At 34.6% G+C, this 27,889-nt stretch overlaps 1 protein-coding gene across 2 annotated transcripts; it reads left to right on the forward strand.

The window, feature by feature from the left end:
• The first annotated feature begins 88 nt into the window (after window positions 1-88).
• NMD3 (NMD3 ribosome export adaptor) lies at window positions 89-27,799 on the forward strand. Of its 2 annotated transcripts, none has more exons than XM_019731931.2 (16): window positions 89-236; window positions 779-835; window positions 1,727-1,861; window positions 3,085-3,181; window positions 7,368-7,448; window positions 8,180-8,308; window positions 8,586-8,676; window positions 14,093-14,171; window positions 14,838-14,934; window positions 16,880-16,997; window positions 17,586-17,731; window positions 22,844-22,956; window positions 23,754-23,826; window positions 25,079-25,185; window positions 25,911-25,981; window positions 26,419-27,799. In XM_019731931.2, the coding sequence occupies exons 2-16, from the start codon at window positions 792-794 to the stop codon at window positions 26,547-26,549; spliced, it is 1,512 nt and encodes a 503-aa protein (XP_019587490.1). In that variant the 5' UTR covers window positions 89-236; window positions 779-791; the 3' UTR covers window positions 26,550-27,799. The 2 variants fall into 2 exon arrangements, with proteins under 2 accessions (XP_019587490.1, XP_019587491.1); XM_019731932.2 differs by having other exon boundaries at window positions 112-243.
• Window positions 27,800-27,889: the final 90 nt, after the last annotated feature.

A 27,889-nucleotide genomic window follows, 5' to 3' on the forward strand; every position in this document is an offset into this window, starting at 1 on the left:
CCTTCCCAGCTGTCAATCCTCTCGCCCCACCCCGACTGGCGCCGGCACTGCTCGCCTGTGCCCGCCCCTTTCTCCGCCCCTCCCGCCCCTTTAACTCTCGTCTCTCGGCCCGCGAGATTTGGAGCTCTTCTCTCGCGAGATATTCATCGTATTAGAGCCGGCTGTGGTGGCCGCTCAGACGGCGGCAACGGTTGGTTTTGTTGCAGTGTTTCAGGAAACCTGGGCTCTGCCCAGAGGTACGAAGTAGGTTCTGGGGACCGAGACCCGGGCTGCTGTCGCGCGGGGTAGCTGAAGAGAGTTGGGTGGGCTCCCCGGGCTTAGGCCGGCCTGTGGCCGCGTGCGCGCTCCGTGTCCGCCGCCGGCCCGAAACCCGTGTGAGGACTCATTCGCGGGAAGCGAGGTCCCGGTGGGTGGCCCACGGGCGCGGTGATACCGTCCGGGGACTCCTGCAGCGACATTCCGAGGCATGGCCGCCGCTGGGGTGAGGGTGGGGGGTGTCCGGAGCGACCCGGGCCCGCGTGACTCTGCCCTGGGACCGCCGGGGACGCCTGACCTCGGCGGCTGAGTTTAATGGCCGGAGGGTCTTGCAGAAAACTCCGGAATGTGCTTGGTTTTGATTGTTAAAGAAATTACTTCTTCCAAAGTTACCAAATATAATTGGTTTTTCTTGCTTCTTTATGAGGCTTAGCTGCCTTATTCAGAGAGGCAGAAGGAAGACTTGTATGAAGAGGTAAATAGACAAATAACTTAAATCACACTATTCTCATTTTAAAACCAGGGTTTATAGAACAATGGAGTATATGACAGAATCCACCGACCGCACCCCTGGACACATGTGAGTCACGCGTCCCTTTTCCCCCATCTCCTTACGTTTAAAGATGTTAAAGTGATTCTTTGAAACTTGCCGTCTAACTTTGGGGAACACTTTGTTTGAGGGGAATTTTTTGTCTGAAGTGAAAAAAGAAAAGTCTATTTCCTGAGAAAAATCAAATTCATTTTTACTTGGAAAATTTGTTGTAGTACATGTTTGCTGTGAGTGTTAATACAGTCAGCATACATTTTTCTAGATTGGCACTGACCAATAGGAACAGTAGCAGTTAGGCACATGTAACTATTTACCTATAAGGTAATAAAAGTGAAATAAAATTAAATATTCAATTCCTTAGTTGTTCTGGCCGCATTTCAAGTTTGCAATAATCACATGTGCAATATGGTGGCTACCACATTGCACATCACATGTTATAGAGCATTCTTTTGGGCAGTATCAGTGATTTTTAAACATTTTCTGCCCCTAGTGTGCCTTGGATCATGAGACTCCCATCAGTTATGCTGAATCATTACATGATACTTGTTCAGTCCTTTAAAATTTTGTTTGCTCTAGGTAAATGTTTCCTTTTTATTAGTCCCAGTGAGGATTTAAAAAAATTGCTTTTAGGTTATAAAGCTGTTTAAAGATTACTGTTAGAAATAATTTAGACTTTCTAGTCCCTTTAGAAATTAGCTATATTTTGAGGATTTTCGGAATTGTGGCCATCCTTGTTTTTTTTACCTCAGTGTTCCAAGGCTGTTCTTTATCTACTGCACCTTTGAAGATTGCTCTAAGTCAGTTTTTAAAAGAGGGCAGATATTATGGTCCAACTTGAAGGCTTTTGTTTGTTTGATAGTTTTTAAATTTAACCTGTGCATTTATGAAATCTAATGGAAAAATTTGTTTTATTTATTTAAGCTTGTGCTGTGAGTGTGGTGTCCCAATTAGTCCGAATCCTGCCAATATTTGTGTGGCCTGTTTGCGAAGTAAAGTAGACATCAGCCAAGGCATTCCGAAGCAGGTCTCTATATCTTTCTGCAAACAATGCCAAAGGTATGGTGCGATACTATTTATCCTACTTAAAGTTGAGATTTACATGTAGGAGTGCACCAGAATGTGCTGAGATTACCAGGATATATAAATAAAGTGCGTGTAATTGAGATTTAATTTTTATGTATGTTGGTGTCTTGGGTTCCTCACAAACTAGCTTTTTGAAACTCTTGGCCAGTTAACCTCTCTAAGCCATAATTTTATCATCAAAGCAAAGGGGCTTTATTAGATACATAAAGGAACACATTTAGAAGAAGTACCCTGTTTCCCCAAAAATAAGACCTAGCCAGCCAATCAGCTCTAATGCATCTTTTGGAGCAAAAATTAATACAAGACCCGGTATTATATTACATTATATTATATTATATTATATTATATTATATTATATTATATTATATTACATTATATTATACCAGGTCTTATGTAATATAAGACCCGGTTGGGTCTTATATTATATTGGACCCGGTCTTATACTAAAATAAGACTGGATCTTATATTAATTTTTGCTCCAAAAGATGCATTAGAGCTGATTGTCCAGCTAGGTCTTATTTTCGGGGAAACACGGTATGTGTTTAACAAACATTTATTGAGCACTTACACTATATATGCTAGCCAATGTTCTAAGTCCTGGGTTGCCTGGACTAAAAAACTTAAAGCACGTGCACAACGGATTTAAGTTTTAATTTAGTCACTAGGTTTTATGTAAGATTTTAAAACTTGCGTTTTACAATTAAAATTTGGAAAGACTTGAAATAGATGAATAGTCGGAACTATTGTTGTTGATACATAGTATGAGGTACTAATTTATCTTTTTTTGTGTGTGAGAAATAAACAGTTCTCGAGCATTATAGATGTACATTATAAACCATTTTAATGCCATTTTGAGATGATTTTTTACTTGTTTTTCAGAGCATAGTTTCAAGGAACTTTAGGTAATTTTGCCATCCTCATTGAAATTCTGGCTGGCGCTTGGAGATCTCTTTAATAGGTTATTTCAGCTTGGCTTTCTCAGATACCCACAATTTTACCTTTTAACTAAAACTACTGGTCTAGTTAAAAGTTTTCTAGTATTATTAAAATATATTTGGGTTGAGTACTTCAGGTCAACCGTGGATAATTATTATATCTGGTTAATAATCAGTGTTATATCTGCATGGAAATTAAGGTGGAAAATTTTGTTTCTCCTTGAGAGCTGCTGAGTTTCAGTATATTATCTTTTCTCTCAGATATTTCCAGCCACCAGCAACTTGGATACAATGTGCATTAGAATCCAGGGAACTTCTTGCTTTGTGTTTGAAAAAAATCAAAGCTCCTCTGAGTAAGGTAGGTCAAATAGCTAAAATTACTTTTGTACGTGTATTTTTTTTTAATCTCCCCTTTTTGGAAAATCCTTGTATGAATAATTTTTTAAAAATTAGCTATTAAATGTTACTGTTGGTAAGCACTGTACTACAAATGCTATTTTCATTTTTAAAGTTATATATGTTCCTTTTTTCGTGAAAATGAAAAATTTTTTTTGCTTTAAAATATTGAGATTATTTTTGTCATTTATTGAGAATCTCTTATGTTCAGTTATTTTTTTTGAAAATATAAAACTATCGCTAAACTTAATTTAGAAGGGTATAAGGGCTATGGTATTCAGTTTTTTTATGTTTTCATTACTGCTCTGAAAAGGAAATATTTCTGCCTGTTACTTAAAGTCAGTGCATAAATGTCTGTAATATTTTTAAGTTGAGAGTCTTTGGTGTTCTTGATGCAGGCTGTTCTTGAATTTTTCTGGTTTGTTAATAGCTTGAAGTTTTTTTTCCCTTTTATTTCCTGATTTGTCTGTCTGTCTTTTTTTTTTGGTCTGGAGTCAGTTTTTTGTGTGTAACTTGGTCTTTTTGCTTTTGTCAAATGTCTGGTGAGCCTTAATAATTCATCAGGTCATTCAGCAGACGTTTATGTGTCAACTCTGCCAACCTGCTTTTGGTGTTGGGGATATGGCAGTGACTGAGAGAGACAAAAATCCCTGCCTTAGAGAATTTTTATTCTAGTTGGAGGGGAGGGTGTGGGGTAGGCAATGAACAAAATAAGTAGGTATATTAAAAGGTATAAATTTTGTGGTGGGACAAACAAGGAAGGGTGATAAGAGCTTCACAGGGAAGGGTTGCGATTTAAAATACAGTGGTTAGGGGAGGCCTCACCAATAAGGTGACATTGGAGTAAGTATTAAAGGCAGTAAGGGAAGAGATGTGTACAAATTTGGAAATAAGCATCATGGATAGAGAAAACAAGTGTAGAGGCCAGAGGCTGGAGCATACCTGTATGTTTAGAGTGGAGTGGGGAGGGGGGAAAATAGTTGGGGATGAAGCCAGAGAAGTCATGGAAAGTCAGAGTAGGTCAGGCCTTATAAGGACTTTCGCTCTGAGTGTAATACGTGTAGAGGGCAGAGGGCAGAGTAATGAGATGAATGATTTACAGTTTATCAGGATCCCTCTGGCTGCTGTGATTTGAGGGGGGTGGAAGTGGGGACCTTTAGGAAGGAAGCAATTGTAATAATCATGAGAAATGATGGTATTTGGATCAATAGTGGAGGTGGTGTGAAGTGGACAGAGTCTAGATCGATTTTGAAGCTAGTCAGTAGGATTCACTAATGTATGTGTATGAGATGAAAGTACTATTTGTAAGCTGGTACAAATATGTATGCTGTACAAATGATAAAGTACAGAGGGGAAAATATGTAAAACTGCAAAGAGACAATAATTGGCTAGGGGGTGTCCTTAAGGAGTGGAAAAAAGATAGGATATAGCATACTAGTAGAATACTTTTTCATCCAATAAACATTTGGCACTTACTCTTCACCACGCCCATTTTGGGAGCCTGGCACATTTCATGGAACAAAACAAAGATCTCTGTTCTCTATTGGGGCATTCTAGAGGTTGGTCTTGATAGGAGCATGAACAGTACATCTGTGGTAACAGAAGAGAAGGTGTTGGTATTTGGGAGCTTCTGGAAAATCTGATTCCTTTTTTCAATTGAGAAAACAGAAGCCTGGGCAGTAGCTATGAGGAAAAGTCATTAAGGATCTCCACATTGATAAATTCATAGAACTGTTATTAGATGTTTGAGGAGAAAGGGGAAGGTATGAAATAGGTCTCTAGGAGAGTGGGAGAATGTATCAGAATGATGTATGGTTGCTGGGCAGTGCCTAAGAGTTACTGTCGTAAACTTAAAGACTAACACGGTGTGTATTTATTAGGTTGGTGTAAAAGTTAATATTTCTCTAGCCCAGTCACCTGCCTAGGTAAGGCATAGAGCAGGCAGAGCGTTGGATTTAACCAAGATTGATTTAGCCAAGTGACTAAGGTGACATGAGAGAGGGACCAAGGGAATTGCGTATGTGCATGGGAGTGATACTGATCTTAAAATTAAGCAGGGTTAGGATGGAGGTGAGTAGATGAGTAGGTATGAAGGATAATGAAAAGGTAGGATGAATTAGATCGTAGGTTGCAGTAGATTAAAGGGTTTTTGGTGTTCAGGAACTGGAGAGAATGAGCTGGAAAGAAAGGTGATAGGGAGGGAGTAGGGTGTTTAGATTTGAGATTTTGAAGGGGTTTCAGTTAGTAATAAAAGGGGGACAGGATCTTGGGGGGGGTAAGGAACTCAAAGAATGGAGAGGCTGGCATATTTTGAGGATCATTTATGAGGATATTGAAATCATTAAGTATTAATATTGTTGAAAAGAGTGACAGTGAGCCAGGACTAAGATCTTTGAGGAATGAGAGCAGGTGACCCAAGGATTCACAGATGACTCTAAGAAAAAGAGAGGTGGATGGCGTAGTCTGAAGACTTCAGATTCAAAGCTGGGTATATTTAAGGAGGAGGCAGGCAGAATGGTTTGGAATGAGCAATTTAAGAGCAAAGAGGACACCTGTCTGGCTCCTGTTGCTGTGAGGAAGAAAATGAGAAAAATAGCATTCATTACTTTAATTAGCTGTAGGGGGAGCAGTGTATATTCAGGAGATCTAGATGGTGAAGGGAATGTTCAGCAAAGAGATTGAGGATTTCAGAGGTTTTGTTGTTAGTCAATGTTAAGTTCAGAGGGCACAGTAAAAGGGTTTCAGGATTTGGGGAGGAGTGTTAGATGGGACAGAACAGGTAATATGTGGAACCACATGGAGTTTGGAGGGAGGGAGATGAGGGGTGACTGAGGTGTCTGGGCCTGTGGTAAGGAAGGATAAAGGGCCAGTAAAGTTGATAAGTCCTGGTTGTTTGAGGACAGATAGTGTGGTGAGGCCGTGTTAGGGAATGGAGTAGATGTTGAGGGTCCTCTTCCATTCCTGCAGATGGAGGTTGGAGGCCAGGGGAAAGGCAGTCAGTGCCCATGGGACTTCCTCTTGACCCTGCAGATGGAGACAGGGAATAGAAGCTGCCTGTCCCCCTCTGTAGCTGGTGTGGCTTGTTGACTACTAGGGTTTGATTTAGCAGGGAGCCAGTCGTGTGAGGAGAGTTTTACTCTGGAGTGCTGCATCGACAGTAGCTAGTCTAGCTCTCACCAGACAGGACTTGATTAAATTATCATCTGCCCTCTGCCATCTTCCACGTCTGTTACAGCTCTGATTTCTCCATAGAGCTCCAGGCCAAGTAGATATCTCATTATCCACTGAACAGCTTCACTCGGATATCTCATAGATAAATCCTCTTAAACTCAAATGTCTGAATCCAAATGCATCATCTTCTCCGTATCAAATTTGTTTTTGTGTCAGAAAAATAGTATTATTTAGATACCCAAGCTAGATATTTGAACATCATTCTAGAATCTGTTCATTTCCTCCCTATACCAGTTATTAAGTTCAGTACATTTTATCTCTTAAATAGCTCTTGGATCTTTCTGCTTCTGTTATTTTTAGCACCTCTCAGTTCAGGTCACCTATACCTCCTGCCCCAGATATTGAAACATTCTGCCTTCTGTTTCTCCTACTTTCTTCCTCAAAACACCCATTTTAGCCATATTGAGCTACATTCTATTGCTCACGTACAGCAAACTGTTTTTGGCCTCTGCTGAATCTGCTGATTTAGCAGTGGAGTCAGTATTCAGTGCATGAGATGCTCTCTAATGAATGTTCTTCATTTTTGTTTTTAAGCCATATACTAATACAGAGAGAATAATCCAAGTAGAAACATTTGTTCACGAGGATTTCTAATAGAAATCATGTCTTTGCTTTCTTATAAAAAGTGTAATTTCCATGGACATACTTATTTTTTTACGGAAAAGGATTTTTTCCCATGCAAATCTTTTGATTTTTGCTTGAATTATACCAGTTACATTAATACGGACATTAGATTATCCTTTCATTTGATGTTTTTGTTGCCATGCCTTTGATGATAAATTATTTTTTACTGGTTATGTTGGGTAGTGATGCTAATCACAGATTCCTTAAGCATCTTACGAAATTATTAATGAATTGTTCTTTCATCTTTTTTCTCATATGGGAACTCATGTTTCTTTTTGTTTGTTTTATTGAAGGTACGGCTTGTAGATGCAGGCTTTGTTTGGACTGAGCCCCATTCTAAGAGACTTAAAGTTAAACTGACTATTCAGAAAGAGGTAAGCTGTGTATAATTTTCTCAACATGGTTAAGTGTAGATAGTGAAAATGATGGGCTATTGGTAGGTTATTTTATGACTTAAACAGCATAAAAGGACTTGAATACACTCTTAAATTTAACCCTTTGTTTTCTTTTGCCCAGATGATCAGGTCACTAGTAAGAACAGCCATTGCTCATGATTAGTGGGCTAAGACAATCTTTTCAGTTTTTTTTATTAGGAAAAAGAAGTAAAAACATGAGCTAAGGCAGTGCTTCTCAAACTTAGCTGATTATCATGATTCACAGTAATTGAATCAAACTGGATTCAACTGGATGTGAGACCCAGGAATATGTATGAGTATGTTTAAAAAGTTTCTCAGGTGATTTCTGATGATTGGCTATGTTTGGGAACAATTAAATTAAGGAATATTTTCTTTTTTGAGAGTTTCTTTGTTTTATTTTTTTCTTCTAAGAATGAATTCTATACATACAAACACAGAAGTATATATAGATATAAAAATTCTGCAAACCACTTCAACTAAAGGTAAATGTGAAATAAATCCTTGAATCAAGCTAATATATTTTTCTCGAAATGGTGTAATTTATGATTTTAACTGATTTATTGTTCATGTCCTCAAAGCAGTCATGGTAAAAGATTTTAAGTTACGTATGTAAGTGTCTTCTTTTAAGAAACATTCTAATTATTAAACAGAAGGAAAGAATGAAGGAGTGTGATTGTTTCCTTTATCAGGTGATGAATGGCGCTATCCTTCAGCAAGTGTTTTTGGTGGATTATGTTGTTCAGCCCCAAATGTGTGGAGATTGTCACAGAGTAGAAGCTAAGGATTTCTGGAAGGCTGTGGTTCAAGTCAGGCAAAAGGTAATGAGAAAGATGAGTGAATCCTCCATTTTGTATTTCATCTTTGTCAGTTATACATAGCTAGTAAAACCTTCTTTCCCCCCTTTTTGTAAATTCTTCATCTTCATGCACCAGGGATGCCCTAGGTCCCTGGAGCATTCATCTTTAGAAATAGATCATTATTACATTTTAATCTTTAAAGATTGTTTTCGTTTTAAAAATCAGTGTTCTATATCTATAGAGTGCCTTTTTTTTTTTTGCATTTCATCTATTAACCTAACAATACATTTATGTTTAGACTTTACACAAAAAAACTTTCTACTATCTGGAACAGTTAATTTTGAAATATGGAATGCATCAGAATACACTTCGTATCAAAGAGATTCATGGTGAGTTAAAATTTAAAAGCATTTGAAATGTCAGAATTTTATTTCAACTAACCTAAGGAATCTTTTATCTTTACTGATAATAGTACTACCCAAAAGAATTTTCTGTTAGGAAGAAAAAAAATTTTAGTTCTTTATCTGCACTGTCCAGTATGATGGCCACTAGCCATATGTGTCTTGACTATTTGAAACTGAATTTTTAATTATTTTCTATTTTAATTTAAGTTTACATTAAGTAGCTATCAGGTGAGTAAACCAGTAGCTACATTAATAGAATATAAAGTGCTGTAATAGAAAATTTGTCAAAAACTTGTTTATGCAGAGATAAGTTTCTGATTGAAAGAAAATTCTTTTTGAGATCTGTAAGTTCTTTTGTAATATTTTTGTTTTTCATATGCCTAGAGGCTTTGTGATGGATACATTAAATCAGAAGTCTAAACTCAGTAGTAATAAGCACTGATATACAAATGATAGAATTATATTTCTTTAAGATAGAATTTATAAATACTTGCATAATTTTATAATGGTTTCTTAGAGCATGTTCTATCTCAGCACTTACTGTTGATGTAGCCTACTTATACATACTAGATGATGGATGAATGTTTCTTTAATTAATGAAAACATAAATATTACAGTCTTTAGCAAACCCTTAAATCTCTTGGTAAAAGTTAATATTTTTAGATGGTGCTTGTGACTGGTGGACATGTACATTATTTTCCTAGTCTCTAAAATGTACATTTAGAAATAGTTGTTCTTGAAGGAATCACCAAATTTTTATATTACACTCCTTATTTTAAAACTGAGTTCCACTGTTACTTACTGATCTTTTTGTTATTTGTCTTGTATGTCTGGAGAAAAGTGTTTAGAAGTGTGGTCTTTAAATGGAGGGAAAAGGAGTATCAGTTATGTCACCTGAAGGAAATCTTTTAAGTTTTGTATCTGACCTGAGTGCTTTACTAGTAGACATAAGGTTAACAGTCTAAATTGGTGAAACACAGTTTAGTGAGTACTTATTGTGGGTAACGTCCCTTGCTGCCTGTTTAACATAGTGCCCTGCTATTTGTGGCTAGCCACCAGGAAAAAATACACCTTTGTTCTGAGTAACTTTGTTTTGAGTAACTCTTTTGGGAATAAGGAGATCCAAATATTCCAGCTAAGGAAGCAAAACACATATTGTTCATCACCATGACAGAAATATCCTCACACACAATTGTTTTTGTACCAAAAGACTTGGGTAAATTCTGGGGCATGCTTTTGCAGTCACTTTTAAAACCAAAAAGGTTGTAAGTTTAACAACCCTTTTTATTAATCCAGAGGAATTAATTTGTTTTTTGCCCATAGTGGTTCTTGGTTTGATTTAAATGAATGTTTTGTTTGATTGTGTATTTGTAACTTTGTTTTTGAAATCATAATAATGGTAAAAATTCAAACATAGAAGTATATATGAATAAAGGTCATCTCTGTCCCTTTGATCCACTTGTTATTCCTGGAGGTAGCCCCTCAAAACAAGATACGTATAGTACAATATGTACTCTGTATGTAAATTGTGACAACATTGGTTTTCCTCATGTGGGATCATTCTGCAATATTCTGTGACTTAACATGGTATGTCATATATTTGAAAACCTTTCCATGTCATTGCATATAATCCTATTTCATTATTTTTAGCCACTATGTGTATTCATTAATCAATGTATATTTAATTTGTTACTTCCTATTAGTTGGCTTACAAGATGTCTCACTTTTTGCTGCAGCAAACAGTAGTGAAATAAATATCCTTATTTTTGTGCATATTTGAGTTTTTCTGTGGAATTGAGTTCAATAATTGAAATTACTAGATAAGGGTATGCAAATGTTAAATTTTTATATGTGCTGCTAGATTGTCTTCCAAAATAGTGCTAGTTTACATACAGTACCATCACATGTAAAAGTTTCCATTTTTCCAAACACTTGCTAACACTGCATAAGATTGCATTGACCTTTCTAATTTTTGCTGTTCTAATGGAGAAAATAATGTCATCTTGCTTTAATTTGCATTTTCTTAATTGCTAGTGAGAATTAACATTTTCATATGTGTATTAGCGATTTATGTTGATCTCTAATGTGAATTGTCTGTTCTCCATGTATCTATTTTTTCTCATTTATTGTCTGTTATTCAGGATATCAATATCATTATGTGTGTGTATGTATACATAAAGTGAGGATGCATTTGTCAGCCTGTGTTTGAGTATGAGTAGGGTTTCCAGGCGGGAATTGCGGCCCGTTCTTAGGAATTTTTTTCTCTCTCCCGTTCCCGAATCCCGAGATATAAACTGTTTTCTGTTCTCCACGATCAGTTGTTTCCACAAATTGACGGCTGATACCACTAACCACCTGGGTTCAAGGAGCCAATTTTCCCGATTTCCAGACCAACTTTTCTCGGGATTTGGGAAAGCGAAAGAAATTCGTGAGAATGGGTGGGAATTCCGCCTGGAAACCCTAAGTATGAGCCTGAGAGAGCAGATACTTTTCTTGCAATGTCACGTCTTTTGTCAATTTTAATTTTAATTTTTCATTCTTTACTTACATACCTATGGCTTATGACTTTGGTGTCTTACAGAGGAAAGTTTTCTATACTCCCAAGATTAGTTTTTAAAAATTAAATTACAGTTTATATTTTACTTTTGATCTTTAATCTTACCTGTTAATTTTTCAGGAGGTTAACTTGCATTGTCACAATACCTATCCTCCAAATAGTCCATCCTTTCCCCAATGATTTGAAAAATCTCCTTATTCTTATACATGCTAATTTCCTTTATACACATGGCTCACCTCACTTCTGGTTTGTTTCGCTTCACTGCTTCTACCAAAGTATGTCAGTTATACTTCATAATATGTACCTCTTACTAATTTTTTTTGCAAATCTGGTTGATAGTAAGATCATGGATTCTGGAAACAGCTTTTGTGGGTTTGAATCTCTGTCCCACCAGTTTTTTGCTGTGTGACCTTAGGCATGTTATTTAACTTCTCTGAGCCTATTTTTCCATCAATAAAATAGAGAGGATAATAACATCTACTTGATAGAATTATTGTCAGAATTAAATAATTTGTAAAGCATTTAGAACCATGCTTAACACGTAATCGTGTTTACTCAGTTCTTTACATCAGTGACATTTTACTTTTCCTCATAAAGATTTTGAATTTTCTTGTTGGTGTTTTGGGCTGTTCTAATACTATTTGTTATTGTGGATAGCAGGCAGTTTTTTTCACTACATTTTCTAATTGATTATTGCTAATATATTGGAAAGCTATTGATTTTATGTATTGATCTATCTGAAAGTTTACAGTTGATACTCTTGATTTTCTAGGTAAATGATTATCTGTAAACAATGATAGTTTTATATCATTGTTTTTTAAATATCTCATGGTTTTGATTTGCATTTCCATGATAGTAATGTTGAGCACTTTTTATATACTTGTTAGCCATTTTATGTCTTATGTCTATACATTCCTCTGCTCATGTTTTAATTGTGTTACTAGTTTTTTTGCTATTGAGTAGTAGGAGTTACTAATACATTTTAGAAATTAACACTTTATCAGATACATAGTTTGCATATATTCTCTCATTCTGTAGGTTACCTTTTCAGTGTGTTGATTGTTTCTTTTGCTCTGCAAGAGTTTCTTAGTTTGATGTAGTCCTAATTGTTTATTTTTTGTCTTCGTTGCCTGTGCTTTTGGTGTCGTATCCATGAAGTCATTGCCAAGACTCATGTTATGAAGCTTTTCCCCTATGTTTTCTTCTAGGAGTTTTATAGTTTCAAGTCTTAATGTGAATTGAGTTGATTATTGTATATAGTGTAATAAGACAAGGGTCCTTTTTACTCTTTTTGCGTATGGATAGCCAGTTTTCCCAACACTGTTTGTTGAAGAGACTGTCTTTTCGCCACTGTGTATTCTTGGCTCCCGTGTTTTATGATCAGTTGATGGTATATCTGCGGATTGCTTTCTGGGCTCTATTCTGTTCCATTGGTCCGTAGGACTGTCTTTATGTCGGTAACATACTGTTTTGATTACTGTAGCTTTGTAGTATATTTTGAAATCAGGAAGTGTGATGCCTGTACTTAAGGGTGTATTTCGAAATGGGAAAGTTTTAAATTTTGAAGTCTAATTTGCCCATTTTGTTTTATCTGCTGTGCGTTTGGTGTCATGTTTAAGAACTCTTGACTAATGAAGATTTTCTTTTATGTTTCTTTCAAATGTTTTATAGTTTTAACTCGTAAATTTAGGCTTTGAGTTAATAACCCTTTGAGTTAATTTTTGTGCATGGTATGAAAGAAGGGTCTAAATTCATCTTTTTACATGTGGATATCCTGCTTTCCCAGGGAAAAGACTATCCTTTCCCAAATGAATTGCCTTGAATCTATACGAATTGCCTGTGAAAGATCTATAAATGGAAGGGTTTATTTCTGGATTCTCAAGTCTGTTCCATAGATCTATACATCTGTCCTTATGCCAGCACCACACTGTCTTGATTACTTAAACTAAAATTACCGAGTTTTGAAGTTGGGAAGTGTAATGTTCCCAACAACTTTGTTCATCTTCAAATTGTTTTGTCTATTCTAAGTTATTTTAGTTTCCAATTGTGGTTTGGAAGAATAGCTAAACATTTCTTAGCAGGTAGTTTTGCTTTTAGTTATCCCTTTGTTGCTGGTTTTTATTGCTACTGCATTGCGATCAGATGCTGTCTGTTTTCTACCATTTGGAATTTATTGGTTTTTTTAAAAAACCTTCATACATGATTATTTTGTGAATGTTCTGTGAATTTTTAAAAATATGTATTCTTTTTTGAGACTGTTCCGTAATCTCAAATAAATTAACCTTGATTAACTGACTGTAGGTGGTGAACACACTATGTAATATATTTAAAAAAGATAAATTGAGTTGATAGTTGGTTATTAAAGTTCTTTGTATCCTTTCTTTTTTGGTCAGTTTGATTTTGATAATCTTATATTAGTCCTCCACAATGATTGTGCATATGTTAACGTTTGTTAGTTTCTTCTCTTTAATAGTTTTAGTTTGCTGCATCTCAGCGCTATGTTATTGGGTATATTACTATTGTCTTGGTAGATGATTCCATTTATGACATAAAACATCTTCTGTGTTCTGTTTAGTGTTTTTCTCTCCCCTCTTGACCTTGAATTTTATTTTGTATGAAATTAAAATTGTGAATCTTGTTTTCTTTTGTTAGCATTTGTCTAGTTTGTCTATCCTTTTGTCATATAAGTGTCAAGTGATATGATATCCGTAATTGTTGTGGCTACAGTATATTTTTTACTAACTTGATTTTTAATACAAATTTAATTTGTTATGGAAGTCATGTTAGTAAAGGAAAATCTTGTTTTGCAGAACTATTTTCATGTGGCTTTTTTTTTTTTTAAAGATGGTCTGGATTTCTATTATTCTTCAAAGCAGCATGCTCAGAAGATGGTAGAATTTCTTCAGTGTACAGTTCCTTGTAGGTATGTTCTAAACCTAAATGGGATTGAGTCCAAGGTGCTGAGAATAGATGTAGGTCACATCCGTTCTTCAGGCTGAGACAACATCTCTTATGTTAAATATTTAAAATTAGAGTAAGAATATTTACAGTTAGTAACATATTGGATTAGCCATTTTAAGGAAAGTATTAGCCAAAGAGCATGTAAGACTTGCTTTGCGGATCTAGACCTCATTCCACGATAATAAGCATTGTAGTGCTGAACCATTAATTGTTTTTAAATAAGAAAAAAGATGAGGTAGAGGGCTCTGGGGAGAAGCTTCTTGGAGGAGAAAGGATTTATGCTTCTAAAAATGGGAAAATAAAGGTAGAGATTGTACTGAAAATGAGATTAATATGAACAGACTTGTGGGTATTAGTGTAGCTTTTAATGAATACCGTATATAGACTAGATTGGCCTGAGCCGAGAACATGTTTTGGAGGTTTTTAGTAGATAAAGTTGAAAATAGGATGCAGTCAGGTTGGTGAAGGTTTTGAAATGTAAATGGATGAAATTTGGCTTCAGCGTAGCAGATATCAGGAAACTGTTTTAGACCTTCAGTGATGATTTGATTTGATGAAAACTGATATTCCGAGACTATACAAGTAAGGCCTTTGTGTTTTTATTATTATTAACTTTTTCTTTTAATAGATACAAAGCCTCACAGAGACTGATCTCTCAGGATATCCATAGTAACACATACAACTACAAAAGCACATTTTCTTTGGAAATTGTTCCAGTATGCAAGGTACTTTTTCTTATTTAATTAATCTCTGTCTATGAAAGAGTGCACATAATTAACTGGTTTACATGTAATTAATAGTTCCTGGTTTCCTTTTGAGGTTGGTTAAAAATTTAGAATAACTTTCTTCTTAAATGATTTTAACACATTCAACCATGTTAAAACTATGTTAAAAAGTAATCACGCTTAAAGGTATAAATTGGCATACCTTTTTATTTTGTTATACTAGTGTAAAAGGCCTGTTGCAATTTTTTTTTTAATGTCCATATTTCTTAAAATTTAATTCTAGTGGACACATGACAATTCTGTGAAACTGAATACAAGAAATAGCATAAACATAAATATTGAACCACTTTGAAATATGAAACTGGATTTTGGCATGATGAAAATAAACAGTATTGTGGAAATGGGACCATAGAGTCATTTCTGTGATTTAAAAACATAATTTGAATAACACTTAAAATGTAGGTTATCAATTCATTTAATTACACTAAGGTAAAACCCTGCTTCAAAAACGTAAATGGATTAAAATTCACAAATAGATATTGAGGAACTGCTCTAGAGAAGGCTGTGTGTCAGGGATGGAGGTCTCTGCTATAGAGGAACACATGTATGTTGATATTTAAATCACTAATGATAAGTGCCATAATTTATTGTGAGCATTCTGTATAAGTTAATATGTAAGTACTTGAGTATATTTCACCTCTTTATGTCTTATAATAATGAGGGTAAATCATCCTGTCATTTTGAACATGAGGAAATTGAAGCTTGGGGAGGTTAGATGACCGAGGCTAGGATTTGTGCCTAGGTCTGTGACTCTTAAGCTTTAAAGCTGTCATCACTATTTTATGATGTAGCACAGTACCAGGGATGAAATGATGGCTTAAAACAAGGTCAGCAAACTTTTTCTGTAAAGGGCCAGGTAGGAAATATTTTCTGCTTTCAGGGCATATGGTCTCTTTTGTAACTACTTGGCTCTGAGGCTGTTGCACATAGTAGCCATAGATAATAAGTAAATGAATGGCGGAAGCTATGTTCCAGCAAAACTTCATTTACAAAAGTGGGCTGTGGGCCAAATTTGGCCTGAAGGCTATATTTTGCAAACCCCTGGTTTAAAATGGTGAACATTTTCCTGGTACACAGTCTGGGAAATACAAATCTAGGTTTGAAGGCATATTTAAGGCCTTGTGTATTAAATGCTTTCAGTGATTCATACAAGTAACTGCATGAAAACACAATGTAAAGGAGTGTTTTCATTAATCTTTAGAGATTCTTACTAAGTTATAAAGAAAAGATTGGACTAGGTGCTATTAGGGATGCACAGAATGTTCCTTCAGTGGAGGAGCCTACAATTGTGAATAGATACAGCTTAAAATATAGCACAAATTCTTTGTATTTTAATGCAGTTTAAAAACGGTAACCACATTGCTGGTCTAATTTCTCAGTGTGCACATAAATCTGTGCTTTTTGGCGCATTAAATTTTTGATTATATATTGTTATATGTAACTACTATGAAAGAGAAATGTGGCTCCTCTGAAAATTTTTTTTTTTTTTTTTTTTTTATGGAGATGGAAAGAAGTCATAAGTAGATTTGGAAAATCACTCCTGATGTTTAATGCTTTGCTTAGAATGTACACTGTATTAACATAGAGTGGTAAGCAGTCACACTTCAATACAATTGAAATAAACTTAATACGTAGCTTGGTGAATAGGATCTGGAAAAAAATTTTAAAGCATTTTCGTTAAGACAAATAACCCCAACTTAAGAAGGTATAGCTTATTTTCTGTTTCTCTAAATGTCCGATTCTTTAGGACTCTGTTGACACATAGAATTAAAAATTTAATATTTTGGTTTGGCAAATGCACTTGGATCAGGTTTACATTGATGAATGTTTATGGAGACTGTTATTTAGGATTTGCTTCATTCTAAATGCTAGTTCTTATGCCTAGGATAATGTTGTTTGTCTGTCTCCAAAACTGGCACAAAGCCTGGGAAATATGAACCAGATTTGTGTGTGTATTCGCGTAACCAGCGCCATCCATCTCATAGATCCAAATACCCTACAAGGTAAGTATTTAAAGAAGACATCAATGGTAGATGTCTCAGTACTTTTTGCATCTTCTACTTCTTGATTTTTTTCTCTTTCTATTTCCTGTAATGTAAGTTTTCTCTTAAAAAACCTGAGTTTATTTTGATATTTTCCAAAAAGTCATTCATTATCTTTGTCAATTAGAATTTATCAGTCAAAGGTCTTTTTTACAATATGGGGATGAGCATCTGTCAGGTAGAACTTTATTTCCCATCGACTAAGCAACTACAATGACTGATAATATTTCTAAAATAAAATGCCAGCATGTGAAACAACTATACAACTGATTAGATCTGACCTTATATTAAAGGCACTTAGCTCTGTGGTGTTCTGATTGTAGTAACCGCTTAAGATACATTTGACACCAGATATTCTCATGTGTTATGAGACGTTTGGGCTGATTTATAGGAATAAATTATAAGTGCAGAGAGTGAGTTGCCCCTGTGGTTCCTGCTGACCTAATGCTTCCCAGTTCGTATATAGCAACTTCTTCCTAGTTATAACATTTGTTGGATTTTAAACTACTTAATTTCTTTTGTGCTTTAATGTTCTCTGTTTATTCTTAGTTGCAGATATTGATGGGAGCACTTTCTGGAGTCACCCTTTCAGTAGTTTGTGCCATCCCAAACAGCTAGAGGAGTTTATTGTGATGGACTGCAGCATAGTCCGAGATCTAAAACGTGGTGCAGGTGCTGGGATGATATCAAAAAAGGTGAGTTTCATCCTACTCACCTTTTGTTCTCCCCCAACTTATTTTTTTGGTCCCCACCTTCTTGTATTTTTGTTTTTTAAATTTGTTGGTAATTCCAAAATGTGGTTTCAAATAAAGCTAGCACCACATTAGGTTGAAAATGCATTCCATGTTTGTATGTTGTTTGCTTTTAATGTGGTTATTGTGAAAATTAGCAGACATACACTATCTGGTAAGTTAATTTTTTCTCTTTAATGTTGGAAGCATTTATAAAAATATTTATTATGAAAAAGCATTTTCTAGCTTTACTTTTGTACAGGACGACAAAATGATACGTTAACCTTTATGACTTTAAAAATTTTTTCAAACATTCTGAATTATAAGCTGTATTATCACTAAGTACTGAATACATCAGTATGTATCTCTAAAACATGGGAACATTTTCTATATAATCAAAGTGTTATCCTACATATAAACATTATCCTTTGTATTCAAATTTCCTTATTGTCCCAAAGTGCCTGTTATGGGTTGTTCAGACTAGCATCCAGTTGGGAACCATACATTGAATGTGAATATTATATCTTTTATTTAATAATAGTCCCCTCCTTGCGTTGTTTTTTTTTTCCCCCCATGAGATCAACTTTGCAAGGCAACTAGGGCATTTATCTTGTGGATGGATCTTATTGTTACCTCATGATGTCAGTTAACTTGCTACTTAATCTCTTGTAGTTCCTTTAAATTGGAAAGTGGATCTTGAGGCTTGCTTAAATTTAGATTAACTATTTTTGGCCAGAACATTTGAGAGGTGATGCTGTGTACTTTTTATGGTATATCAAGATACAAGTCATGTTTGGCTGTTCATTGATAGCCAGATCTCCATTGTAATACGATTTTTTTCCTTTTGTTAGTAGCTAGCCTCTTTCCCCCTCCCCCTCCCCTCCCCCTCCCCCTCCCCCTCTCCCCCTCTCCCCCTCCCTCACTCGCTCCCTCTCTCCTTCCATCCAGGTTGCCCCAAATTTAGCCAGTGGAAACTCCTTCATAATAGTTTGTATGCGTTTTAAAAAAATTATTTTAGCGACTTTTACTTCTTCAGAGCAGTTTTAGTTTCATAGCAAAATTAAGAGGCAGTAAGAGATTATCCCCTGTCTTCACACATGTATCGCCTCCTGCCTTATGGCTATCTCCCCCCCCACTCCCCCCCCCCCCAGAGTGGTACGTTTGTTACTATTGGTAAATCTGCATTGACAAATTATAACCACCCATTCCGTAGCTTACATTACATTTCACTGTTGATATTGTACATTCTATGGGTTTTCACCAATGTATAATGAAGTGTATTTATTGTTACAGTATCATACAGGGTATTTTCACTGCCCTAAAACTCCTCTGTGCTCTGCCTGTTCATTCCTTTCTACCTCCTAACATCTGGCAATCACTAATCTCTTTACTGTCTATAGTTTTGAGTTTTCCAGAATGTCATATAGTAGGAATCATAGTCTTTTCAGATTGGCTTCTTTCACTTAGTAATACGTATTTAAGTTTCCTCCATGTCTTTTCATAGCTTGATAGCTCTCTCTCTTTTTTTTTGTGCCAAATAGTATTTCATGTCTGGATGTACCACAGTTTATCCATTCATCTACTGAAGGACATCTTGGTTATTTGTAAGTTTTGGCCGTTATGAATAAAGTTGCTATAAAATCTTTGTGCAGGATTTTGTATGGACATAAGTTTTCAGCTCCTTTGGGTAAATATCAAAGAGCATGTTTGTTGGATCATTTGGTCAGAGTATGTTTAGTTTTGTAAGAAGCCACCAAACAGTCTTCCAAAGTGGCAGTACCATTTTGCATTCTTCCCAGTAACGTATAAGAGTTCCTGTTGCTCCACGTCCTCACCGGCATTTTTGGTGTCATCAGTGTTCAGGATATTGGACATTCCAGTAGGTGTGTAGTGGTATCTCATTATCATTTTAATTTGCATCTCCCTGGTAATACATGACTTGGAACATCTTTTTTGTATGCTTATTTGCCATCTGTATATCTTCTTTGATGATGTGTCTGTTAATGTCTTTGGCTTAGTTTTTTATCGGGTTGTTTGTTTTCTTATTGTTGTTTTAAGAGTTATTTGTATATTTTGAATACTAGTCCTTTATCAGTGTTTTTTTTTGCAAATATTTTCTCCTAGTCTGTGGTTTATCTTCTTATTCTCTTGACATTGTCTTTTGCAGAGTAGAAGTTTTAATTTTAATGAAGTTCAGCTTATCAATTATTTCTTTCATGAATTGTGACTTCAGTGTTGTATCATGACTAAAAAGTCATTGCCACACCCAGTGTTAGCTAGGTTTTCTCTTGTTATCTTCTAGAAATTTTATGGTTACATGTTTTACACCTGGGTTTATGACCCATTTTGAGTTAATTTTTGTGAAGGGTGTAAGGTTTGTGTCTAGGTGGATTTTTTTTTTTTTTTTTTGCATGTGGATGTCCAGTTGTTCCAGCACCATTAGCTGAAAAGAGTCTATCTTCACTCCATTGTATTGCATTTACTCCTTTGTCAAAGATATGTTGACTGTTTATATGGGTCTATTTCTGGGCTCTCTGATCTGTTCTTTTGATCTGTTTGTTTTTTTCATCAATACCATCATACTGTCTTGATTACTCTCACTTTACATTATGTCTTGACATGGAGTAGTGTCAGTCCTACAATTTCGTTCTTGAACTTCAAAATTGTACTGGGTATTCTGTATCTTATGCCTCGCCATATAAACTTTAAAATCAGTTTGTTGATAACTATAAATGGGATTTTGATTGGGGTTGCATTGAATCTGTTGTTCAAATTGGGCAGAACTTAACATCTTGAGTCTTTCTATCCATGAACATGGAATTTCTCTTCCTTTATTTAGTTCTGTTTTGATTTTGTTCATCATAGTTTTGTAGTTTATTTTTCATATCTTATACATTTTTTGTTAGATTTATACCTATTTCATTATTTTGAGTATTAATGTAAATGGTATTGTGTTTTTAATTTTAAATTCTGCTTGTTCATGATAGTATATAGGAAAGCGATTGACTTTCGTTTCTAACCTCGTATCCTTGTATCTCGTAATCTTGCTGTATTAGTTCTGAGAGTTTATTTGTCCATTCAGATTTTATGCTTCAACAATCTGCAAACGAGAATTTTATTTTTTCCTTCCCAACCTATATATCTCTCATTTCCTTTTTTCTCTTTTGCATTAGCTAGAGTTTCTAGTATGATATTGAAAAGTAGTGGTGAGAGGGGATATCCTTGCCTTGTACCTTATCTTAGTGGGCGAGTTTCAAGTTTCTCACCATTCAGTATAATAATAGCTGTAAGTTTTTTGTATGTATTCCTTATCAAGTTGAGGAAGTTCCCCTCTATTCCTACTTTACTGAGATTTCTTAACATGAATGGAGTGTTGGATTATTTTGTTAAATGCTTTTTCTGTATTTATTGATACTATCATATGATTTATCTTTTTTAGCTTGTTGGTGTGATTGACGGATTACATTAATTGTCTTTTTTCTTCTTTTTTTTTACACTAATTGATTTTCAGATGTTGAACCAGCCTTGCATACATGGGGTAAATCCCACTTGGTCATGGTGTAGAATTCTTCTGTATTTTGTTGAGGATTTTTGCATCTTGTTCATGAGGGACATTTGGTCTAGTTTGCTTTCCTGGTAATGTCTTTGTCTAGTTTTGGTATTAGAGTAATGTTGGCCTTTAAATGTGTTAGGAAGTATTCTCTCTGCTTCTGTCTTGTGGAAGATATTGTAGAGAATGGGTATAATTTCTTCCTTAAATGTTTGGTAGAATTCACCAGTGAATCCACCTGGGACTGGTGCTTTCTGTTTTAGAAAGGCTATTAATTATTGATTTAATTTCATTAATAATTATAGGTCTATTCCTGTGTCCTCTTACATGACTTTCCTGGTCTTTGAAAGCATCCTGACTTCTTGGCACACCACCACGGTGTTTAAGTGTTCCAGAATCACAGTGTGTAGTTCTTACCCATATCTGAAATCAGGTATTTCTTCAAGGAGATAAGTCCGATATTTTTTTATTGTGAATTAGTATTTGGAGACCCCCATACTGTATACCAATGGTGCTTATTTCTGTTGAGGTAATATTGTGACTTGACAAAAATAACTTCTGGGAATATTGGTGGAAAATAATTTGGGAAAATGGGTGGAAATGGGAGACAGATTCCTTTTCACATTTTTATTTAAAATAAAAAGTTTAATAATATAGTTAAGAGCAAACTTATCATTTATAAAAACTGTAGAAGAATACCACTTCCCCTTAGGCATATATATATCCAGATATTATATTTTCTTTGTTTTCAAAATACGCATTTAGCTAGAACAGGTTCATAAGTCTCTTATAAATAATAGCTAGAAAGTGGATCCTGTTACATAGGATTTAGTCTCTTACTGGTAAGCCACCCCCCCCCCCCAATTCTTTCCTACATCTGAAACCTTTTATTTCAGTTACTCCCTTTACCTCTTCTTTTCATCTCTGAGATGCCTTAATTCTATCTATAACTCTTTAAAATTTCAAACGGGAGGTGTTATTTCTGCAACAAATAGTTTTAAAAAAGTGTTACTCCTCAAAATGATAGACATCCAAAAAATTCATTTAATAAAGATTAGGGTTCTCTAGTAGTAGTGGGGCCACTGGGATTATTAGTTTTGTTTGAACCCTGATTTTTGAACCTAATGTGTAAAACACAAGGGGTTGCTTAGGATGTTTCAGGGTTTAAGACTCTACGTTTCAGTTATTCTTTCTGCTTAGTCTTTATAGGCCCGTCTCCCTGTGAAAACATTTCTTCTGAAAACTCTACATATGTCTGTTTTTAGGTGACATTGTTAATGTTTTATAAAAGCTTGAATAAAACCTTAAAAGTATTTTATGAATTCCTTGTGAATCTTTTTTCCTATATTCATAATGAAGTAATTTGTTAATTTTGACAGTGTTTCAGAGATCTGAATAATAAAACAATTCCTGTCTTTAAAATGAAAATTAGAAAAACCAAAATCAAAATTGTATTTAAGTTTTCTATGAAATGCTTTTTGAGTTATACTTAGATTGTTGAAGAGTGCATTTTCTTTCCTGTTAAGCATACCCTTGGGGAAGTCTGGGTACAGAAAACATCTGAAATGAATACAGATAAACAGTATTTTTGTCGCACTCATTTGGGACATCTGCTGAATCCTGGAGACCTGGTGTTGGGGTTTGTATTATTCTATAGTATTTTAAACTTACAAGTAGCATTGCACATTTTCTTCTGGAGCCAATAAACCTATCTAAAATACTGAAGTTGTGTATTCCAAAAAGGATTTAAGAGTTCTTAGGAGCTGTATAGCTCATTTTATTATTGATAACTAAAACTGTGGTTTGGACAGAAACCCTTAGTTATACTGTATTTTGGCCATCATCTTAAAGCGTTATTCGTTCCAAGATTTTAAGTAATTGAACCGTGACGTTGTATGGTTAGATGATATTTACAACTTTTTGGGGAAGTAGGTAGATTTTATTATGTATGTGTCGCTGCTGAAACATTTTCTTTTAAAATACGGCAGCCGTGTAAGGGGTCTTTACAGGCTTAGAACAGTCCATTCGATGCAGAGCTTGTCAGCATGTCTTAAACATTACTTTTGCTCTTAGGGTTTCAGTTCCTTTTACTAGAGAATGAGGGTTTTTTGGGTCGTTTTGTTATAAATGAAATGGAACCATCTCACTGAATCCTAATGTTACACTGATAAATAAGTGTATTTTGCTTCTTTCCAAGTATCTGGTAAGGTGAACAATAATGGATCTGTGAAACTCAAGAGACAGAGCGCCTTATTATCTTTACTAGAATCTGTAGAAGCATGTTCACTGTATAGTAAAACTGCGAAACTTGTAAAGTGTGAAAGTACATTAAATGTTTGATCTTGGGAGGAACTTTTAGGTGATCATCCATAAAATAAAAAGTTACATGGAAAGGAAATGTTTTTACCACTAAGTGTTTTATTGTTTTTATTTCAGGTTTGATTTGGCAAACTGTAACTTAAATGATGAGCACGTCAACAAAATGAACTCAGAGAGAGTCCCAGATGTGGTAAGGCTTTGGATGTTCACTTGTTTCCTGTGTTTAAGAGGATTAATGTAACTATTACGGGTCAGATGCACTAGTTCACATTTTTGAAAATATCAAATCAATTTAGAGGTTTCTTCTGAAATTGCAGTTAAGGTATAATAGCAGAAGCCTTCATTTTAAACCATTTTTCTTAGTGGGGAAACTCCAAAATTTTATTAGTTTTTTTGTTGCTCTTATAATCAGATTTTCATATTTTGTCAAAATGCTTGATACTATCTGTAGAGAAAAAATAAATTTGCTGTGAAAATTGATGATCTTTAGAATTTATTCAGGTTCATTCTTTTAGGCTCAGCTTATTTCATGTATTGTTCAGGTAAGAAGGCATTTAGAGTTAAACCATTTTTCCTGTTTGAATATAATTGCGGTTGAAAATGATTTTCACAGTAGCAAGTCTTAGAGAAAGAATCTGACTTTTGAAAAGAAACCTGTTAAACTTTAAATGAGTTTCTAGAAATCATGTACAACAGTGAATGTGAAATGTGAAAGACCCTATCTTCTGCATGCTTAATCTTTTAAAATAAACATTAATCTCTGTGGGCAAAAATGAAGTCATGGTGTATGAAGGACTCCTCACCACCCAGTTATGCTTTTATTAATTAATAAATTAGGAAATAGAAATCTGGTTTAGTGTTAAGTCTAAGTAAGTATTTCTAACAAGGTCCTAAGAGGAGATGAAGATGGTCTTACAGGATTTTGTATTGTATAAAATTATTTATTCATTCCACAATTTAGTAATCTGTTCTAGGACATACAGTTGTGAGAGAGATACATAGTTATATAAATGCTTATTAGGAATAAAAGGGAAGAAAAAGTGTCTGGAATGTTTCAGAATGATTTATGTGAATGGTAGCTAAAAACTGAATTTTGGTAAAAACTGAATTTTGTGGTAAAAAATCACCACAAACCTAAAGTTTTTGGTATAAAGAAAAAGTTTTCAATCAGTGGAAAGTTTCTGTTAGGAAATTTTAACAGTTGTACAAATAATTGCTTAATGCATTCTCATAAAACATTAAGTACATGGAAAAAAATGTTCGTAAGTTCTCTTGACATTGCTTTTTGATCCCTCCCTACTTTTTTTCCCCTAAGAACCACTGTCATCAGTTTGGTGACTTTCTGGCATTCTTATAACCTTTCATTTTTCAACTTTTTGTGTTTTGAGGCCTTGTTACCTAGTTCTCACTTTTGTAACTTTGCAAATGTTTTGTTACTTTAGGTATTAATCAAGAAGAGCTATGACCGTACCAAACGTCGGCGTCGTAGAAACTGGAAACTAAAAGAGCTTGCAAAAGATAGAGAAAATATGGATACAGATGATGAAAGGTCCCACTTTTCTTTAAAACTAATTAATATGTGTCTGAAATCCTTATGATAAATCTTTGTGGTTTTTATATTATAAAGAAATAGTCATCACACAGTTGCTCCTTGCACTCAATATTAATTTTGGATTCTTACCAACGTGTTAATAGAATCAGTATAAGAGGATATAATGACATTTAACACAGATTTAGTTATTTCCTGGGTTCTGACTTGACAGTTGCAGTGTTATTGTAAACAATTCATTTGATAAGTCAAAATACAATGAGTAATTACCTTGTGGATATCACAAATATCAAATGAGTACTTAGGATGGGATAAAAAGAAAGCAGTTCATTGATACCAAATGTGCTATTTTTCAAACAACTTAAAGAGTAATGAAGATACTGTGTTCTAGATAAGGGTATTGAATGATTCAAAAAAATGTCTTAAAAGTATATGTATTTCAACTTAGCCATACGACTTTTTGGGGAAGGGGTAAAATAGGAAGGGGTGTTCACATTATATTTAAATTAACATCACCTTATATTTAATTGTATATTTCTTTGTCATGTAATTTTGAAAGAAAAGATTTTTTAAAAATCTGTCAGAGTATTTATCATCCATATTTGACCTGCAAATTTTTAAAAGATTTTAATACTTGCAACACATTTATCTTGTGCTGAAAATGAAGAAAAGATAACTTCATAATTTCTAGGTAAAGGTGAAATGTTTAAATGTTTCTTCTTTAGGCAATACCAAGATTTCCTTGAAGATCTTGAAGAAGACGAGGCAATTAGAAAAAATGTAAACATTTACAGAGGTTGGTGTTTTAAGAGTATTCAAATTATATCTTTTGTGTATTGATGTATTCCCCCAGAATGAGTGTTTTGGTATCTTAAACTTTGATTCCATAAATGACATTTATTGAGTGTGTTTACAACTGTTCTAGTTAAACATTTATTTTTTTAAAAACCCCAAATCTTGCAGAACAATAAAATTTATTAAAATGTTTGCTCTGCCACATTTGATATCATTTGCATCCTAGTATGATCCCCCAAGTTGTTGACCCGTTCGTTAGTGGATATTTATTCATATATTTATGCAGTTCAGTCATTTAATGGATGTTTAAATGCCTGCTGTAGGTATGATACAAGAACTGTGGATGTAATATGGTTAAGTAATAGTAATGGTGGTGGGGGCAGGTATTTGCATATTTCCTTATTTGTATTTATTTGAAATCCTTGTATTTTTTCTTAGATTCAACCATTCCTGTGGAAAGTGACACGGATGATGAAGGAGCACCTCGAATTAGTCTGGCTGAGATGCTTGAAGACCTTCATATTTCTCAAAGTGCTACTGGTGAAGAAGGTGAATCGATGATGACATAATGAGATTTTGTTGTAGATGGTTTCCGCATCTGAAGGCTCAGGATGTTGGACAAAAGAACCCTTATTGTCTATCCCATCTGTGCCTCAATATTCAGAGAGGAAATATTTAGGTTTAAACGTGAGGAAATGACTATTTTGATTGCTCACTCAAAAGTGCTGAAAAAGATTGATGGCTTTGAAATATTAGAGAACAAAAGATTATGGAGCGTATTATTACTGATATTTAGGCAATCTTTCATGTGGAGTTTTATTGGTTTGCTTTTTTATGATACAAGCATTTTCACATACAGTAGTGCTAGATTTAAAAGTTTAAAAGTTATGATTCCTTGCAGATTACCTGAATCTTCAAACATGAAACAAGCTTTTACATTCTTTTTATATTGATTGCTTTAGTATTGTAAAAAAGCATATGAAGAATCATTTTTAATATGAACTTGTTACGCACTTTAGATTATTTTTATGTCCTTGGGGTAGGGAAGTTGGGATTCAGTTTATCACTGGACATTCATGAGGAAAGCTAATCTTTTTATTAACATCCTCAAAAGTTGTTGAATTGGAGGCTATCTTAATTTTTATTGCAGAAGAAAATATATTTATTTGTGGATTTGTAGCAAACATAGACTGATTATTTAAAGACTAAATAACAGTTTGTACCTTAGTTATTTTTGCCTGTGCTAGCAGCTTAGGGCCATAGCTGCTTATGTCATAAAAATGTCTTGCTATCACTTCAAGGATTTTGCTTTCAAAATTTTGCTTTACAAATTGAAAAGGAAGGAGTTTTCTCTATATAAGTTTCTATTGAACACATCACCATCAAAAAGAATATTAGAGTCCAGCATATAGATAAATAATAAAAATGATCTTCATGCTTTATAAAACCATGAATCAGATTTGAATAGGAATGCCTTCCACATCCTTGAAAGAAAAACACTAGCTTGTGTTTTAAAGTGTTCTGAGAATGAAATATTAAGATCCTGTTTCAATAAGCAAGATCATACTTCCTAAGTATGCTAACTAAGAGCTAACTTAAGAATTTTAGATATACCACTGATTAGGGAAATTGAGTAAGTGCTGAATGGGACATTTTCCTTTTTTTAAGATTGGACTCCTTAGTTCTTAAGTATGAATAAAGGCCAGAACTTGCTATAATGGCTCCTTTCTGTCTGCATATTTAAAGTTTCACTTGTGGTCTGTGTTTACCTGTTCTTTGTTGAGACGAAAAAGCATGAAAATAAAAATATTCTTCTCCATTTTGTGTGTCATTGAAGTGATTGCATCAGTGTCATAATTAAATGACAGACTATCTCATGCAGTTTTTCAAAGTGGAATTATGTTATTTA

The sequence above is a fragment of the Rhinolophus sinicus genome, linkage group LG01 (genome assembly GCF_036562045.2).
Source record: "Rhinolophus sinicus isolate RSC01 linkage group LG01, ASM3656204v1, whole genome shotgun sequence".
Lineage (NCBI taxonomy): Eukaryota > Metazoa > Chordata > Mammalia > Chiroptera > Rhinolophidae > Rhinolophus > Rhinolophus sinicus.

Bases quoted from the DNA above. Each gene is read 5' to 3' on its own strand.
- NMD3 (XM_019731931.2), top strand. From the start codon at position 792: ATGGAGTATATGACAGAATCCACCGACCGCACCCCTGGACACAT. The intron at 3,182-7,367 runs GTAGGTCAAATA...GTTTTATTGAAG, and splicing joins TCAAAGCTCCTCTGAGTAAG to GTACGGCTTGTAGATGCAGG. The intron at 17,732-22,843 runs GTGAGTTTCATC...TTTCCTGTTAAG, and splicing joins CTGGGATGATATCAAAAAAG to CATACCCTTGGGGAAGTCTG.